The sequence below is a fragment of the Vulpes vulpes genome, chromosome 11 (assembly GCF_048418805.1).
Source record: "Vulpes vulpes isolate BD-2025 chromosome 11, VulVul3, whole genome shotgun sequence".
Lineage (NCBI taxonomy): Eukaryota > Metazoa > Chordata > Mammalia > Carnivora > Canidae > Vulpes > Vulpes vulpes.
Genome location: NC_132790.1, coordinates 65,524,425 through 65,542,835, shown reverse-complemented (window position 1 = coordinate 65,542,835; position 18,411 = coordinate 65,524,425). Strand labels below are relative to the sequence as shown.

At 34.4% G+C, this 18,411-nt stretch overlaps 1 protein-coding gene across 25 annotated transcripts in view; it reads left to right on the top strand.

Annotated features, from left to right (window-relative positions):
• Positions 1–18,411, top strand: part of RBMS3 (RNA binding motif single stranded interacting protein 3) — a 1,278,291-nt gene that overhangs the window by 876,218 nt on the left and 383,662 nt on the right. For all 25 annotated transcript variants that reach the window (XM_072726630.1, XM_072726631.1, XM_072726632.1 and 22 more), the window contains one exon: positions 172–263. In XM_072726630.1, the coding sequence (XP_072582731.1) occupies positions 172–263 (92 nt within the window). The remainder of the gene's footprint in view (positions 1–171; positions 264–18,411) is intronic.

The window sequence follows — 18,411 nt, the reverse complement described above, 5'->3', positions numbered from 1 at the left end:
ATTGCAGTTTTATGTTTAATGATATTGTGCTATCTTCCCTGACATGTTAAGGCCAATAGGTTGAGAGCCTTTATGGTAATTGCAAGAGTTATGAATGCAAGTGTGACCACAAGCACACCTTCCACCAAAATGACAGATGCAGTATTAACAAAGATTTTTGTGTTTTTACAGGGTATGGTTTTGTAGATTTTGACAGTCCTGCAGCTGCACAGAAAGCAGTAGCATCTCTCAAGGCAAATGGCGTGCAGGCACAGATGGCCAAGGTAAGATCAGTGTTTAGATTTTTTTTCCTTCTGTGATCATGTATTTCTTCATTACTGTGAGCTGAATCAGAATTGGAGTTTGCAACAATTTGAATTATACTTACTTGTTAGGGAAGACAAGAAACCCTATATTAGGTTTGGCTTGGAAGAACCTGGCTGGTTTATTTCATTGTTTCTTTGTATATAATTATTAATATGCTCTTTTGTTACGGCGACCTCATTAGCGCTTTAAGGACACTTGTGAAGTGCTCTATTTTACCTGATGAAGAAAGTGCATGCGTATGTGTTTGTATGTGTGTGTATCTAAGGCTTTCACCAATAAAAAGTTTGAGAGTAGTATGATTCTCAGCAAGTTGTCCTTGGTAAACTGCTAAAAAATTGTTCACTCTCATGTCGGAGAGTGCTGAAAGCTGAATGATGCAGTTGTCTGATCTATACAGGGAAATGAATTTAACCAAAGCATACATTGTCTAGATTGTTAGAATTTCACTTCAGTCTTTATATATAGTTTTACTAGATGATAATATCCTAGAGATTAATAACTTCTGATACTCATTTGTTGTTATGTAGAACAAGTAGTCTGGAAATTTCTATCTGAAATCATAATGCATCTGTATATTCAAGAAAATAAATAAGAGCATTTTAAATAGATTTGAATTCTGATTGCAGTGGTAGTTATAAGAATCTACACATGTGATAAAATGGCATAGAAGTATACAGGCATATCAATGTCAGTTTACTGGTTTTGATATTTTATAATAATTATGTAAGATGTAAACTTTGAGGAAACTGGGTGAAAGTGTGTGGTGGGATCTCTTTATACTGTCTTTGCAACTTGTAAATCTATGATTATTTTCAAAATTAAAAAATTTAAGAAAATCATTTATAGCATATATATGCTTGATACATATCTGTTTTAGGTTAATGGTCATTTTTCATTTATTCACATGCAAATATATTTTAAAATAATTTTCTGTTTACTATTGCTGAATTTATTTGCCTCTATATTCTCAAAAGTTAGGTAGAAGAGCCAACAGATCTTGAAATTTAGACCTAATACATCTGGGTCATATTCGTGTATATCCTTACTCTTCACTATCTCCATAAGAACTGAGTGATATAATGACCAAGCCATAAAATTTTCAGCCATTTGGATTTTATTTTGATTGCAAACATTTCCTGATATTTTCCAGTTTCAACCTGAGAGAACTAGAGGTGGGATATTAGGTTCTCTTCCACTTCAGATGTCTTTTAGCAAGCTGATACCACTCCTATCTGTTAATCTTTGGTTGTGGGTCACTTCTCACAAAGATTACTTTGGTGAACTCATTGCCCTTTATGATACCTTAGTTGTTTTTCAAAGCTGTATAAATTAGAACTTGAATTCTTTCAGCTGTGTAATGTACTCCTCAAGACTGTTCCTGGAAGCTTCGAATTTGGTCATGAACTAAGATGGCTGGAGTTAACATTTGTAATTAATAAGTAAATTACATACATGTCTTGGTTTAAAGGTCACTTGGCAAAACAGTCAAGTTACCTGGCAACTTAAGCAACAACTCATACCCAGGAAACTAATGGTAAAATGTAGTTGCTGGATACATGCAAGATATAAAACTTGAAATTGGACTGAAAAGCAGCTGACAAGCATATCATTATAAAAATGCTTATGAAAAAAATTATCATGGAACACCTTTGATTATTGAAGGACTAAGAAGTTTTGGAAATTGGTTGTGGCAGTTTATAACTTAATGGATACAGGGTGTGCAATCTCCACTGTTTCAAGTGTTCTGAGAAAAAAATATATGTGTAGTTTTACTTGCTGGATAAAAATCACTATCATCTTGCACAACAGGCAAAGTTGGCATTGATTTTATAACTACTGAGGAGCCATTATGACTATTTTCTCTCTGTTTCTAAGCATTCTGGTACACAAGTCTCTATCTCCCTCTCTTTTACACACACACACACACACACACACACACACACAGGTGTACCCCAATTGCTGACCTCTCACCTAAATAGGATGCTATCAAAGGGAATGTATTTTAAAGAGCTTCTAAAAAGAAGTTGTTCATCATAGCCAGCATCTTTACCCTTAGCCCAAACCCCACGTACACTGCACAATGTACAATGTAAGGAGATTCCAAGTGGAATGTTTAGAGGCACTTAATTTATTTCTGGGGTTGCTGAAAGATTTTTACCTTATCAATTATGCTGTCTGTGGAGTAAATTCTTTTTCCTCTTTTTTTTCACAGACTTTGAATCTAAAGCCCAGAGCTTTAGATTCACATCTGAGTACTAGAAAACTTTAAGCAATAAATGGCTCTGTAATTTAACTACCTAGAAGCAAATAAATAGCCTCCCTTTGACAATGGATTGGAACAAGCTTGACCACCTGTATTAGCAGATTTCTCACTGAGCTATTGGATTTCATGGCTTTTTTTCCCCCTTTGTCCTGGTGATAACTGTAATTTATTATCATATAAACCTGCAGTCTGCAGGGTGTGTGAAACTTGCACTATATTTTTTGCCATTTAAGTATCTACTGGATTGCCTCCTGCATTCTTGTTCTTATCAATATCCTACGATGCAGGTTGTGATGCTACATTTTAAAGACTCCAGGATAAAAACAAAAAAAAAAAAGACTCCAGGATTTTAAAGCAAAAATGCTACAAATAATATAAGTTCCCAATAGCAACCCAGAATGAACATGAAGCTCTCCAAGGGAATCACTCTAGCTAGCTTATTCCAATGTGTGCATATGAAAAATTCAACTGATTTGTCAACTAAGAGGAATCAAACAATAAATCATCCAGTAAGTGGTAATTGATTAATAATGTATAACCATTAACACAGACTAACATTTTCTGTATACTTGCTGTTATGTCAGAAAGAGTTTTGAGGGATCAAAGGAAATGTTTCTTTGAGGAGAGCAGATTTAGAATATTTTAGTAATACATCGTGGTTAGGAGTGTAGGTTTGGAGAGAAAAACTTGGCCTTGAATTTTGGCTCTGATACCACCCGGATGTGTGGACTTAGTTGAGTTATTTAAATATCTCTTAAACACTCTAATAATAATATTCAGATTATTGGACTAAGGACACCTGTCAGAGTTAATTCTAAAAAATACACAAAAAATTTATCATGGTGCTTAGACTATACAAAGAATTCAATAAATGTTAATTATTCAATGAATGTTGTTATTCATTACATTCAAATATGTTACTGAACCTTCTATAAATTCTAATGTTTGCTTTAAGCAGTATATCATTACAAAACAGTCTCTTGAGAAATATAATAAATATCAACAAATATTTTTATTACCTGCTATGTGCCAGGCACTGTGCTAGGTGTTGGAGAATCAAGTTGAATAAAACTTCTCTCTTATTCCGAATCTGTAACATTTAGCCTATCTCCTGGTCTTGTTCCTGGATTGCTCCAGATAAGAATATTAGCTGTTATGGTTCTTGCCAGCCTCAAAGCATTTAGAAGAAAATCATTAGCTAAGGACTATGTCTCTGTAAGCATAAGAAGAAAAGAGCTGAGGACACACTAGCTAAGAATAGCTTCACCTTGTAGGTGTTTCTTTTCTCATTAATGAGAAGCTTGTAGATGGATAGTGAAGGGCAAATGCTGTGGTATGCCCTCAAGGATCAAGGCTTGTGTGCCATTCCTTATGGGTGGCTTTTATCTGTACATATACATGTTATTTCTAAAGCCTAGGTGTGATAGCCCCATCTAAGCCAAGAACAACAAAAGGACGCAGGGATCTGAAGCTAACGGATCATTCTGGCTGATTCTGTCCTTTTAAAAGCTTTCCCAGAACCTAACTTAGGAACTTGTGTTTACATCATAATGGCTCAAATTGAGTCATATGATTTCCCCCTTAGCTGCAAAAGAGTCTGGGATTATGAATAATTTAGCTTCCTTGCCTCTAATAGAGAAAACTAAGAATAGTTCATCTTTTTGGCTGTCCAACATCCATTACACCATTCTTCCCATTTATACATTATGGGTGGCATGCATTCATTCCTTCCCCAAAGAAGCCTACCTCAAAGCCTCATCCTATAAGCACATCTGGTGATGCCATCATCCCTAGCGGGCTCAGACACAGCTTCTCCTCGTGGCTTAGATCTCATAAGCTTAAAAGACAAGTTATCTGTCCCAACTCCCACAGTACAGAACAATAGATAAAAAATAAGATACATGAACCTAAAGGAAGACCAGCAGAAATCATTAATTGCTAGTGTATACCAAATCTTGGGGGCAGGAATATAATTCCAGCTTTGTCAGTACAGTAAGTGCATTGGTTATTCAGTCATATAATCCCTGTCTGACTCCTGAAGAAATCTTTCTTGCACATTATTACTCAATGAGGCCTCACTGGAGGGCTATGCAGCTTTAGAAACTAAGTTTTCCAGAACGCAAATCTGGAGGCTCTGGAATGGCTCTAATATTGAATGATAGCAATTACTACCAGCCTTGCCTTGAGTTATCTCAGGTGCAGCAGGCCTCTTTCTTATTTTCTATCTGGCAGTTCTGAACACAAGTAAACAGAGCATATCTCCTTCTAGATGAAAAAGTTCATAGAGAAGGAGTTACCCCCTCCTCAAGGCCCTTACAGAAGGCTTTTTCAGGTCTACTATTAGCAATGCTATTCCAATTGCCAAAGGTGATTCACCTCACTGTGAGATATGTAGAATAAATCAAAGTTAAGCAATCACAAAAGAGACCAAGTGTCCAAGAGGATGTCAAGCACACCAAGAATAGTATAAAAATCCCATGTCAACTATGGCAGAAGCCAGATTGGGACCAGAGGAAAGTAATTCTCTTCCATAAGTCAATGACCTTAATAGTTCTCTTTAAGGAAAAACAAACAAACAAAACATGAGGGTTTTTAATTCTTTTAAATTTTTTATGAGTTTTTTTTTAACTTAAGATCAGAAGTGATAAAAAGTGAAAAATTAGTGACTACAGGAAAATAAATTCTGTAAATTCAAATATGTAATGCACAAAATTAATTTAAAAATACATTACCCCAATACATAACCCTAATGGTGATATTCTAGTAGAGAATTTTAGTTAATGAAGTAAGGCCCACTTTATAGAATGCTCTAGAAAAAAAATTTTAAGGTTTGAACATTAGCCTCATGATGTGGCTTGTTATCAACCTGAATGCACAGGCATGTGCTGTCATCTGAGGCCCTGCTAATAATCTTTGCTTTTATCATACCAGGGATATGAGAGTAAGCAGGTTATTTGATATCCATGTGTCACTACAATAGGGTTGGGCTTACTGCATTACCAGTAGGCAAGTTCAGTAGGCAAGCAATACTTAATATAATGATGGGCAAGTGGTGTCTGGAGATGCTAATATTCTAAAAATAATGTCCTGGTGTTTTTGTTTTGTTTTCAACAGAATCAAAGGATCAGAGAGGATTTTAGTTAATGAAGGAAGGCCTACTTTAAAGAATGCTCTAGATGCTATCATTTGTTCAGATCCCCAAATCCCCATAACCCCAAGGAGATAAGGACTATAGCCTAATGTTTAGGTAGAAATCTCTTTTATTTTCTTAGTCTTTCAACACATTTATGCTGAACACTTACTATGTATCAAGATTGCTCTACATGCTAAAGACACTGAACCAGTTTTATGAAAATCACATTCTTCTGGTGGAAGGCAGAAAATGAACAAAGAGATACAATACATTAGTTAATAAGAAGTGGTTCTAAGACAATTAAAAGAGGCTAAGGATAATAAATATATAGGGTATGAGGATGGGGGGTGAAGGTGGGGCTGAGATGCATTTTAGATAGAGTGGTCAGAGAGATTGTCTCTGATGAGGTAATATTTGAACAGAGATCAAAAAGAAATGAAGAGAGCAAATTACAGCATAATGTCATAATAAGAGATTGTTATGAAAAAATTTTCTGTAGTAATTCAAAATAGAGCAGACTTTTTAGGGAGCTAACATGTCTGGGCTTTGTTATCATCTTTATCCCACACCTTCTTCTTAATATGGAAGAGAGAGATATACCACCATCCCTTCCTTTATTTTTTGTGGGAATTTTCTGGTTTCAATCTATCATAATGGTGCATTTCTTAGAAAATATTTTTTCATATGAACCCAAATCCAATCGAATCAGTAAATATTTTCTTCCAGTACTTAACTTCTTCAAATCGTGTTATTCAGTTGTACTGGTGGATGTAAAGAGATGACAAGATATCCTACACCACTGTTATGAAATGTTCTTTAAGTAACTGTAATTTCAAAGAGTGGCAGTCCAATGTTGGTTTTAACACAGTTCATTACTCTTAGATGACTGATGCCATGTAATGAAAACCTTGCTCTGTGTCATTTCCTAAAATGAATCTTTGTGTCACATGTTCTTGTGAAAGACATTTCCAACAGAAGAACATCTCTCACAAACACCAAGTATTATTTTCCTCATGATGGAGATTTTTGAAGTTGTCAGTGAAAGAAATACTAGTGGTTGGTCTTTCACATGTCTATAAAATATTTGTGAGTGTTTGCTTGGTTGGCTATGGCAACTTACCTCATTTTTTTTATCCTAATGCTGAATGCAGGGATACAAAACCCAATATTGAAATTGTCAGGGTTGATCTTAATCCTATTTGTTAATTATTTGAAGTTTTTGAAGCAGAATCCTCTGAAGTTAAATATTTGTATTAGCTTCTACAAAATGATTTACATAATCAGGTTGTTACCCCGTGCTTTTGCAAGGACTCTAGTATATTTTCTTTGGTGGAATGGTGGGTATGTGCTCTAATTGAATTTCCTGCTTTCCCAGCATTTGACAGAAACACAAATCAATGAAAAAAATTTACCTTAATTTGTTTTGTAAGTTGGGGTTTCTACCAGGTGTCCTGATACTTTCTTATTGCAGGATGCTGTGGACTACAAGTTCTCTTCATTCAATTTGCAAGAAACATCAACTCCTTCATCCTGCCTCTCTGAACAGAATGTATCCACCACAGGCTGATCTCAATTAATGGCTCATTTCTTTATATACTGTTAAGAAAGTAATAATGAACAATCCCCATTCATGGCTTTAATCATTTGTTCCTAATCATTGTTCCTTTAATCATTTAATCATTTGTTAGAAGGAAAAGATCCTATCTCTGGTCACCATTGTTTTGGATTGAAAGAACCTAATTAAAAAGCATCCCTTTGTCTCATGTAGATTTTTATCCCATTGAAAAAATAAGAGAATACCAAATTAAAACAAAACAAAACAAAACAAAACAAAACAAAAAGCCCCCAAAACAAACTATTGATTCAATTACTGGTAATACTGTATTAGGAAGAATGTGGCTTAGGAAATTATGAGGGAAATGAGTCTTTAAATATTGAATGCCAAAATTAGATTTATCCATCCAGTTACAGCAGGTTCCAGAGAAGTAGGGGCCTCCCTGAAAAGGGATAAAGTTATGTTGTATCACTAGACCTAGAAGAAAATAGTGAATGTGTTGTCTATGGAATCGCAAGGAGAAGGGAAGGAGCAAATGAGTCACCCTTACTGAGTTCTTGCTTTTAAACTCACCAGTCAGGTAAATCATTACTCCTCCCTTTTGGGAGTATTACATAAGTGACCAAGTGTCCAACCATAAGAAAATACCATGAGAAGAGATAGAAACTCCCTGGCTGGCCGACTTTAATTGCTTTCTGTATCTTAGTTTGTAGTGTACCTTAATGAAAATTATTGTATGAATTATAATGTTAGTACTATATGTTATATATTTATTCTTAGTAATTTAACATACCAGCATGGAGAAATCTGTGAAATACTAAAGCATGTGATCTACCTTGTTTTCTCATTTACCATTGGTATGCTGTGGGACTCTCTTTAAGTCCCATAAGTGTATCTATTCTAAAAGAGGCAAAGAAACAGACAATAGGATATACAGGATAAAGAAAATTCCATTTCTTTTTCTTTTAATTGAAGTACAGTTGACATATAATGCTATACTAGCTTCAGGTGTACAGTATAGTACAGTATTGTCATTGAACAACTCTTTTTAAAAATATTTTATTTATTTGTTCATGAGGGACACAGAGAGAGGCAGAGACATAGGCAGAGAGAGAAGCAGGCTCCCTGTGGGAACCTTGATGCAGGACTCAATCCCAGGACCGAAGGATCACGCCCTAAGCCAAAGGCAGATACTCAACCACTGAGCCACCCAGGTGCCCCATGGACAACTCTTTATGTTATGCTATGCTCACCCCACCTCATCCATCACCATACAACACTAGTACAACACCATTGACTGTATTCCCCTGTATTTCATTGACTGAAACTTTCATCTGCATGGCTTATTTATTCCACAACTGGAAGCCTGTATTTCCCACTCATTTTTCACTGTCCCTCTATTCCCCCTTGCCTCTGGCAGCCGTCAGTTTGTTCTCTGTCTTTTTGAGTCTGCTGTTTTTGTTTGGTGGTCTGTTTGATTTTACATATAAGTGAAATCATATGGTGTTCATCTTTCTCTCTCTTATTTCACTTAGAATAATACCCTCTACCTGCTTTATGTTAATAAATAAGTTTTTTTATAGTTACTATACCATTTAATCCTTACTAGGATCATGTGAGGTAGATATTATTATCACATTTTACAGATGCAGAGACAAGGAATGACCCAAGTTCACAATGGTAGTCAACAGTGATGCTAGATTTGAACCCAAAAGCCTTGTTCTGTTCGTTTCCAAAACCTTATTCTATTGAAGAAAATTGTAAACCTGCAAATTCTTCTCTCTAGGTTTTTTAAGTGGTGCTTGGATATTTGATTTCTTTCTTGTCCCTCTAGCTTTATTAAGATATAATTGACATAAGGCATTGTGTCAGTTTAAGGTATACAATGTGATGGTTAATAAACTTAACATATTGGAAAATGATTATCACAGTAGGCTCAATTAACACCACTATCACCTCACATAATGACCATTTCTTTCTTTTTGTGTGTGTGTGTGGTGAGAACATTTAAGATATACCTTCTCAGAAATTTCCAAGTACATAGTATAGTATTATTAATGATAGTCACCATGTTCTATATTAGATTTCCATGAGTTATTCATCTTATAACTCGTATTTTGTATCCTTTGACCAACATTTCCTCATTTCCCCCAGCTTCCAGCCCCTGACAACCATTAAACTGTTTCTGTGAATTCAGCTTTTTAAGATTCCACACATAAATGATATCATATAGCATTTGTCTTTCGCCATCTGATTTCTTCTACTTAGCAAAATGCCCTCAAGTTCTATCCATGTTGTCACAAATGACAAGATTTTCTTTCTTCTCACCGCTGAATAATATTCCATTGTGTATATGCACCATATATTCTTTATCCGTTCATTCATAGATGGACATGTAGGTTGTTTTTATACCTTGGCTATTGTGAATAATGTTCCAATTAATGTAGAAGGGAAGATATCTCTTTGCTATCCTGTCTTCATTTCCTTTGGATATCTAACCAGAAGTGTGATTTCAGGATCATATGGTAGTTCTATTTTTTTTTTTTTTAATATTTTGAGGAACCTTCATACTGTTTTCCATTGTAGCTGTTCCAATTTACATTCCCACTAATAGTGCACAAAGGTTCCCTTTTCTCCACATCCTCACCAACACTTGTTATCTCTTGTCTTTTTTTTTTTTTATCTCTTGTCTTTTTGATGATAGCTATTTTAACATGTATGAGGTAATATTTCATGGAGATTTTGATTTACATTTTCCTGATAATTAGTGATATCAAGTATCTTTTCACATACCTGCTGGCCATTGTACTGTCCTCTTTGGAAACGCTTATTTACTCAGTTCTTCTACCCATTTTTAAAATTTCTGTTGCTATTGAGTCACATGAAGTGCTTATATATTTTGAATATTAAGCACTATTACACAAATGGCATTTGCAATGCATCTATCTCCCTCTATAGATTGCCTTTCATTTTGTTGTTTCTTTTGTGATGTGGAAGCTTTTTCAGTTTGATGTCATCCTACCTGTTTCTTTTTGCTTTTGTTCCTAGTGCTTTTGGTGTCATATCAAAAAAAAAAAAAAAAATTGTTGCCAAGACCAGAGCTAAGGAGGTTTTCCTTATATTTTCTTCTAGGAGTTTTATGGTTTTTAGACTTATGTTTAAGTCTTTCATGCACTTCAAGTTAATTTTTGTGAGTGGTATAAGAGTCCAGTTTCATTCTTCTGCATGTGATTATTGAATATTCCCAACACCATTCATTGAGGAGATGATGCTTTCTTCAATGAGTATACTTGGCTCCTTGTTAAAGATTATCAGACTGTAAATGCTAGGATTTATTTGTGGGCTCTAGATTCTACTTCACTGGCATATGTATTTATTTTGATGCCAGTGCTATACTGTTTGATTACTATAGCTTTATAATATAGTTAAAATCAGAAAGTGTGATTCCTCCAGATTTGTGTTTCTTTCTTAAGAGTATTTTGAATATTCAGTGTCTTTTATGGTTCCATAAGATTCTTGGATTGTTTTTTTCTATTTTTTGAAATTACCATTGGAATTTTGATGGATATTGTATTGAATTTTTTTATGGCTCTGGGTAGTATGGATATATTAACAACATTAATTATTTCAGTTTGTGAACATGGAAAATCGTTCCATTTATTGGTGTCCTCTTCAGTTATCTTTCATCAAAATTGTAGTTTTCAGGGTCGATAGGTCTTTCATCTTTTGGGTTAAATTTATTACTAAGTTTTTTTTTTTTTTGATGCTGCTTTGAATGGGATTATTTTCCTTATTTATTTTTCAGAAAATTCATTGTTAGTTTATAGAAAAGCTATTTTCTATATGTTGATTTTGTATCCTTTACTGTTATTATTCACTTAAATAGCTTTTCTAAAAAATAAATAAATAGCTTTTCAGTGGAATCTTTAGGATTGTCCCTATATAAGATCATATCATCTGCAAACAGAGACCGTTTTACTTATTTTTTTTCTATTTACATGCCTTTTATTTCTTTATCTTGGCTAATTACTCTGGCTAGAAATTACAGTACTATTTTGAATAAAAGTTGTGAGAGAATTGGCATCCTTGTCTTGTTCCTGATCTTAGAGGAAAGTCTTCATCATTTCACCATTGAGTATGATGTTAGCTGTGAGCTTGTCAATTATGGCCTTTATTATGTTGAGGAATATTCCTTCTATATCCATGCTGTTTAGAGTCTATATTATGAAAGATATTGTGTTTTGCCAAGTGCTTTCTCTGCATCTATTGAGATGATAACGTGATTTTTATCTTTCATTCTACTAATGTGGTGTATCAATTTACTGATTGTGTATGTTGAACAATTCTTACACACCAGGGATAAGTTCCACTTAATTATGGTATATGATTCTTTCGTATTTTTGACATTTTCTATTGTATTTCTAGTATCTATTTTATCATTCTGCTCTGTTTTAATTTCCTTACTTGTATTGCCTCTGGGCTTGTTTTGTTCTTCTTTTTTCTAATTCCCTGAGGTATAAAGTTAGGTTGTTTATTTGAGATTTTTTTCTTAGCATATTAATTTATCACTATAAATTTGTCTCTTAGAACTGGTTTTGTGCACTCAACATGTTTTGGTATGTTATATTTCCATTTTTTTTTTTTTGCAAGATATGTATAAGATCTATCTATCATCTATCTATCTATCTATCTATCTATCATTTTCCCTTTTAATATCTCCTTTGACCAATTGTTTAGGAGAATGTTGTCCATCACTTCACTTTGAGCTTATGCCCTTCAAACTGAAGTTAATCTCTTATAGTTAGTATATAGCTGGGTCTTGATTTTAATCCATTCAGTCATGCTAAGCCTTTTGTTTGGAGAATTTGATCCATTTATATTTAGAGTAATTACTGATAGTTAAGGACCTACTAAAATCATCTTAATTTTTTTCTGGCTGTTGTGTAGCTCTTGTGTTCCTTTCTTCCTCTCTTGCTGCCTTTCTTTGTGAATTGATGATTATCTTTAATGGCACACTTTGATTTTCTTCTCTTTATCTTTCATGTTTCTACTATAGGTCTTTATTTTGTGGTTATCATGAAGTTTACATAAAACATAGATATGACAGTTTATTTTACACTGATTACAACTTAACTTTGATTGCATATAAAAACTCTTTTACCTCCCTACTTTTATGGGTTTTCAAATAATTATTTATTTATTTGTTTGTTTATTTATTTATTTACTTACTTACTTATTTATTTATTATTTATTCATGGGAGACACAGAGAGAGAGGCAGAAACATAGGCAGAGGGAGAAGCAGGCTCCCTCCGGGGAGCCTGATGTGGCACTTGATCCCAGGACCCCAGGTCATAACCTGAGTCGAAGGCAGATGCTCAAACACTGAGCCACCCACGCGTCCCCCTACTTTTATTTTTTTGACATCACAATTTACCTCTTTTAATATGTGTATTCCCTAACAAATTATAATATATATATTTATATTTATTTTTAATTATTCTGTTCTTTAATCTTTATACTAGAGTTAAGTGCTTAACACTTCACCATGTTATATTAGAGTATTCTGACTTTGACTGTCTACTTACCTTTACTGGTGTCTTCTTTATTTTCATATGTTTCTATGGTACTAATTAGCATACTTTCATCTCAGTTTGAATAACATCTTTTAGAATTTCTTATAAGGCAAGTCTAGTGATGATGAACTCCCTCAGCCTTATGTTGCCTGGAAAAGATTTTACATCTCCCTCATTTTTGAAATAATATTTTATCAGAAAAAATATTCTTGGTTGGCATTTTTTTTTCATTGTTTTTATTTTTTGTCCCTGCCACCCACCTCACAAAACTTTAATTATAATATCTCACTTTCTCTGGTCTTGTAGGGTTTCCGTTGAGAAATCCTTTGATAATCTTGTGGAGATTCCCCTATAAGTTACACGCTTCTTTTTTCTACCTGTTTTTAAGGTTCTCTTTAATCTCTCATTTTTGGCAGTTTCATTATAATGTATAAGAGAAGATTGCTTTATTTTATTTTTTGAAGATTGTAATTATTTATTTTATGTATAAATTTTATCTATTTATCTATAGAGAGAGACATGAGCAGAGGAAGGGGCATAGGAAAAGAGAGAATGTCAAGCACTCTGTGCTGAGCATGGAGTCTGATGTAGGGCTCAATATCATGACCCTAACATCATGACCTGAGCTGAAACCAAGAGTTTAGACATGTAACCAACTAAGCCACCCAGGTGCCTCTAGAGAAGATAACTTTAAGTTACATTTATTTGGGGATATATGTGCTTTGTGAACTTGCATATATAACTCTCTTCTCAGATTTGGGAAGGCCTCAATCATTATTTCTTTAAATAAACTCTTTGCTCCTTTTTTCCTCTCTTCTCCTTCTGGAACTCCAATAATTTGTAGATCATTTATTTGATAGTCTTCTACTATTCATCCTTTTAAAATTATTTTTATTATTTTTGTTGTTTTTGTTCTCTTTTGACTGGATAATTTCAAAGGTCTCATCTTTTACTTCATCTATTCTTTCTTCTACTTGATCCAATCTGATCTTGATATTCTCTACTGCAGTTTTCATTTCATTCTTTGTATTTTTCATCTCCAGAATTTCTGTTTCATTTGGTTTAACAATTTCTATTTCTTTGTTAAATTTCTCATTTTGTTCATGTATTGATTTCATGATTTTGTTGAATTCTTTTTGTGTTTTTTTTTAGCTCATTGAGTTTCTTTAAAACAGCTGTTGTGAATAATCAGGTAAATTGCAGATCTTCATATCTTTGGGGTTGAATACTGGAAAACTATTAAAATACTTTTGTAATGTCATTTTTTTAAATGTTCCTTGAAGTAGTAGTCATCTCCTTTAGTTTTCACTGGCTGACTTGAGGAAGGAAATACTTTTCAGTAGTGCTGGTTGGGATTCTGAGGCTTTCTTAGACTGTCTCTGAACAAGCCTGCTACATACTTCTTGCTCCCTCTTGTGGTGGAATTCTTAAGCTTGTATACCTTCTCTGGATCCTACAATATACCAAATTAGATGCCAATAGCCTCTCTTTTGCTTTCTGAAGGATGGAGGCAAAACTCAAGTTTGTGATATCTTCCTGGCCCACAGATTTGGGTTGGTTTTCTGATGTGGTCCCTAGCTGTCTATCTAAATTCCCTCTCACCACCATCAGTGTGGGGTGTGTCTCTGTGAATGAGGTGCTCAGAATCCAAGGGCATAGGACTTGTGGGATAGTTGAAGTGTTAAAAGGTGAGGCATCCACAGTACCTTATAGGCTTATTTCTTGTTGGAGTACACAATGTAGTTAGTAGGACCTGTATCCCTTTAATGCCCTTTGAAAATCCTATCTGCCACTTTCCCAGCCTCATCTTACACTCCAGTGATGCAGCCATAACTTGATACTCTGTATTGAGCAAGAGATAAGTAGACGTTTTTGTAGGCATCCCACATATCTGGAGAAGATGGACACTCACTCATGAACTCTTAGTTTCTGTCTTGGGTGAAATCACCAGCTGAGATGGTCTTTCTCAGCACCAAACTGTCCCACTTTGGTGGAAAGGTAACATGAGTAAAGTCAAATTTTCTCTTGCCTTCTCCAATGCATCCAAAACACATTTGTTAAGTATTTATTTATTTTTATTCTTTGCCTCAATGATATTCTGGAAATTTTCCCCTGGCAAACTGATTTCCACAAGGATTCTCTCATGCATGACACCTTCTGGCTCTCTTGGTGTTTGGTGTTAGATTCCACAGATTCCACAAAGGCACTTCTGTCCATGGATGAATGCCAAATTATTGTTGTTGAGGTTCTATAAGTGAGGGCATCATATTGGGCCATGTTGTGATGGCACTCCCTGATTTCTAAAATGACAATAGCAGATTGACAAAATCATTAATACAATGCACTTCAGAATCTGTTACAGTTCTGGATTTACATAGTAGAAACTTAATAAATCTTTGTTTAATGAATGAATGACTAGTATAGATTATTCTAACAATTCAACTGATAAACTGTTGTGATTATAAACTAACTTTTGCTGAGGGATATTTCTTTAAGTCACTCCTAACTAGATATAGGATATATCTAGGAGGTTATAGTCCTTGAGCCCACCAAAAATGGCTCAAAGTAATCATTCTAACTATTGATGGTAATGGTGGTGGTGGTGGTGGTGGCAGTGGACAAGACGGACCTTTTTGTTTGTTAAGAAGACATACATCAGGGATTTGAAAATGAAGATTGATAAGCCATGAATTTTAGAAGCCTTAAATAACCTAGATATACATTGTATATGCATATACACATCCATATACATCCACAAAGTACATACCTTTTTAAAAGATGTTTATTTATAACAAGTAGCCATGATTTTTCAATGCAATTATTCCTTAAATACAAAAGCATTTTGCAGCTCCACAGCATGTCTGCCTTTTGTCTGAAAGTGGAGCCTAAAGTTAACAATAACAAAATTGAATGGTAGGCCTTTGTGATCTCTGGTTTTCTGTGCATCCTGTATTTATTATATTATGATCCATATCACTTAGACACTTATGGGAGCTATTCACAAATGCATTACACTGTAGGGAAAAAAAATAGAAATTTGAGTACTGTGAATGAGTTAGGCATCATGTTCAGCTTTATTGTCTTTTCTCACCACCTCTAGGATACACATTTTACCCACTACTTGAATTATTCAAACACACCATGAAATTCGGAGTCTCTTGGCCAAATCAGTGGGAGCTGACATCCCAGTCTATGCAAGCAAATCTACTCCTTCTCTGTATCAAAAAGCATTCCAAACAAAAAGAATATTGAGCTTCAAGAAAATGGTCAAATTCAAAACAAATATAGACTTCCTTTTCTTACTGAAATTCTTTTTTTTTTTTTTTTTTTTTGACATCTCTGGAAAAGTGATTTAGGCAACTTTGCATATTTCAATAAAGGAAATAAACTTTTAGATGAAACTATACTAAAGATGCATTTTTTTTTTGTTGAATAACTTTCAGTCTTTTTTCTTGCACTGATGAATGTTTTACTCTTAGGATCTATTTGGGAATTATATTCACATGTCAAACATAAACTATCTTCCCTGGTGTTCACATTTAAGGTAACTGAACAGAACTGTTTGATAAGCCCAATGCAAAGTAAAATTTAGATTAAGATATCTTCTAATTCAAGGTAAATTGTGATAGAAATAATGATCAATGATGTGCTGAAATAATGATCACTCAAAAATTAATTTACATTCCATGAGAAGAATGTCATGTTGTTGGGGATACAAACAAACACATACATATCCTTAGGGATCTGGCTTCAGAGGCAACCCTAATCAGATATTTATGTAGGAATATTACCACTTTTTAAGCATACAGTAGCAAATAAAGGAAGTTTATTCTGTTAGAGAAGACTTTCAATGTATACAGCACACAAAAATTTTCTAAACTCCCAGAAAAGGAAGTAATATTATACCAAGGTACTGATTTACTGACTCCAACCTCCTGGATAACTTTGAAGGGTTTGAGACTTCAGTGGGGGAAGTCACTACAGATGTGGTGGAAACAGCAAGAGAACTAGAATTAAAAGTGGGGCCTGAATATGGGACTGCATTGCTGCGATCTCATCATAGAACTTCAATGAATGAAGAGTTGTATTTTCTGGATGAGCAAAGAAAGTGGTTCCTTGAAATGACAACAAAAGATTTAGAATAACACATAAAGTTAATTGATAAAGCGGTGGCAGGGTTGAAGAGAATTGCCTCCAATTCTGAAAGTTCTACTGTGGATGAAATGCTATCAAACAGCATCACATGCTACAGAGAAATTGTTCATGAAAGGAAGAGTCGATTGATGTGGCAAACTTTATTTTTTTTAAGAAATTGCCACAGCCACCCTAAACTTTAGCAGCCATCACCCTGAACACTCCACAGACATCAACATCTAGGCAAGATCCTCCACCAGTGAAAAGATTACAACATGCTGAAAGCTCAGATGATGGTTAGCATTTTTTAATAATAAAGTACTTTAAAAAAAGATTTATTTATTTATTTATTTGAGAGAGAGAGAGTGCGCGTTGGGGAAGGAGCAGAAGGAGAGAGAGAATCTTGAAGCAGACTCCCTGCTGAGGGTGGAGGCAGATGTGGTGCTCAATCCCAGGACCCTGAGATCATGACCTGAGCAAAAATCGAGTTGGCCACTTAAACTGACTGAGATACCCAGGTGCCCCAGTAACAAAGTACTTTTTAACAAAAGACATAAGCAGACAAGTTACAGATGAAGAAATGCATATGGCCAATACCATTATACATTGTCATAAATATTGCTAGTAATTAAATGGATGCAAAAACAAGATATCATTTTTACTATGAAGTTTGTACTTATTAAAACCAATACAGATATAATATTTTGGTAAAGTCATAAATTATTGAGATATGAATTTGGATTTTCCAGAAATTACTTTGAGTTTAAATTATAAATTTCTTTCTAAGATGAATGCATAAAGAAGATGTGGTCTATGTATACAATGGAATATTACTCAGGCATTAGAAATGACAAATACCCACCATTTGCTTCGACGTGGATGGAATTGGAAGATATTATGCTGAGTGAAATAAGTCAATCGGAGAAGGACAAACATTATATGGTCTCATTCATTTGGAATGTAAAAAATAGTGAAAACGAATAAAGGGGAAGGGAGAAAAAATGAGTGGGAAATATCAGAAAGGGAGATGGAACATGAGAGACTCCTAACTCTTGGAAATGAACTAGGGGTGGTAGAGGGGGAGGTGGGCAGGGGGTGGGGGTGACTGGGTGACCAGCACTCTTGGGGGCACTTGATGAGATGAGCACTGGGTGTTATTCTATATGTTGGCAAATTGAACACCAATAAAAAATAAATTTTAAATAAATAAATAAATAAATAATAAATAAATAAATAAATAAATAAATTTCCAGAAACTTACCTTTAAAAAAATCCAACATGTGGACAAGTCCAATTAAATATAAATTTTGAATGTGAAAAATTTGAATGATATCCAATAGGAAAGAATAATCCTGGTAGGCATAGGTTTTATAGAGTAGTAGTTTGATAGGTTATGGTGAACCCATAAAATGCATCCACTAAAATGGTATTTTTTTAAGCATATTT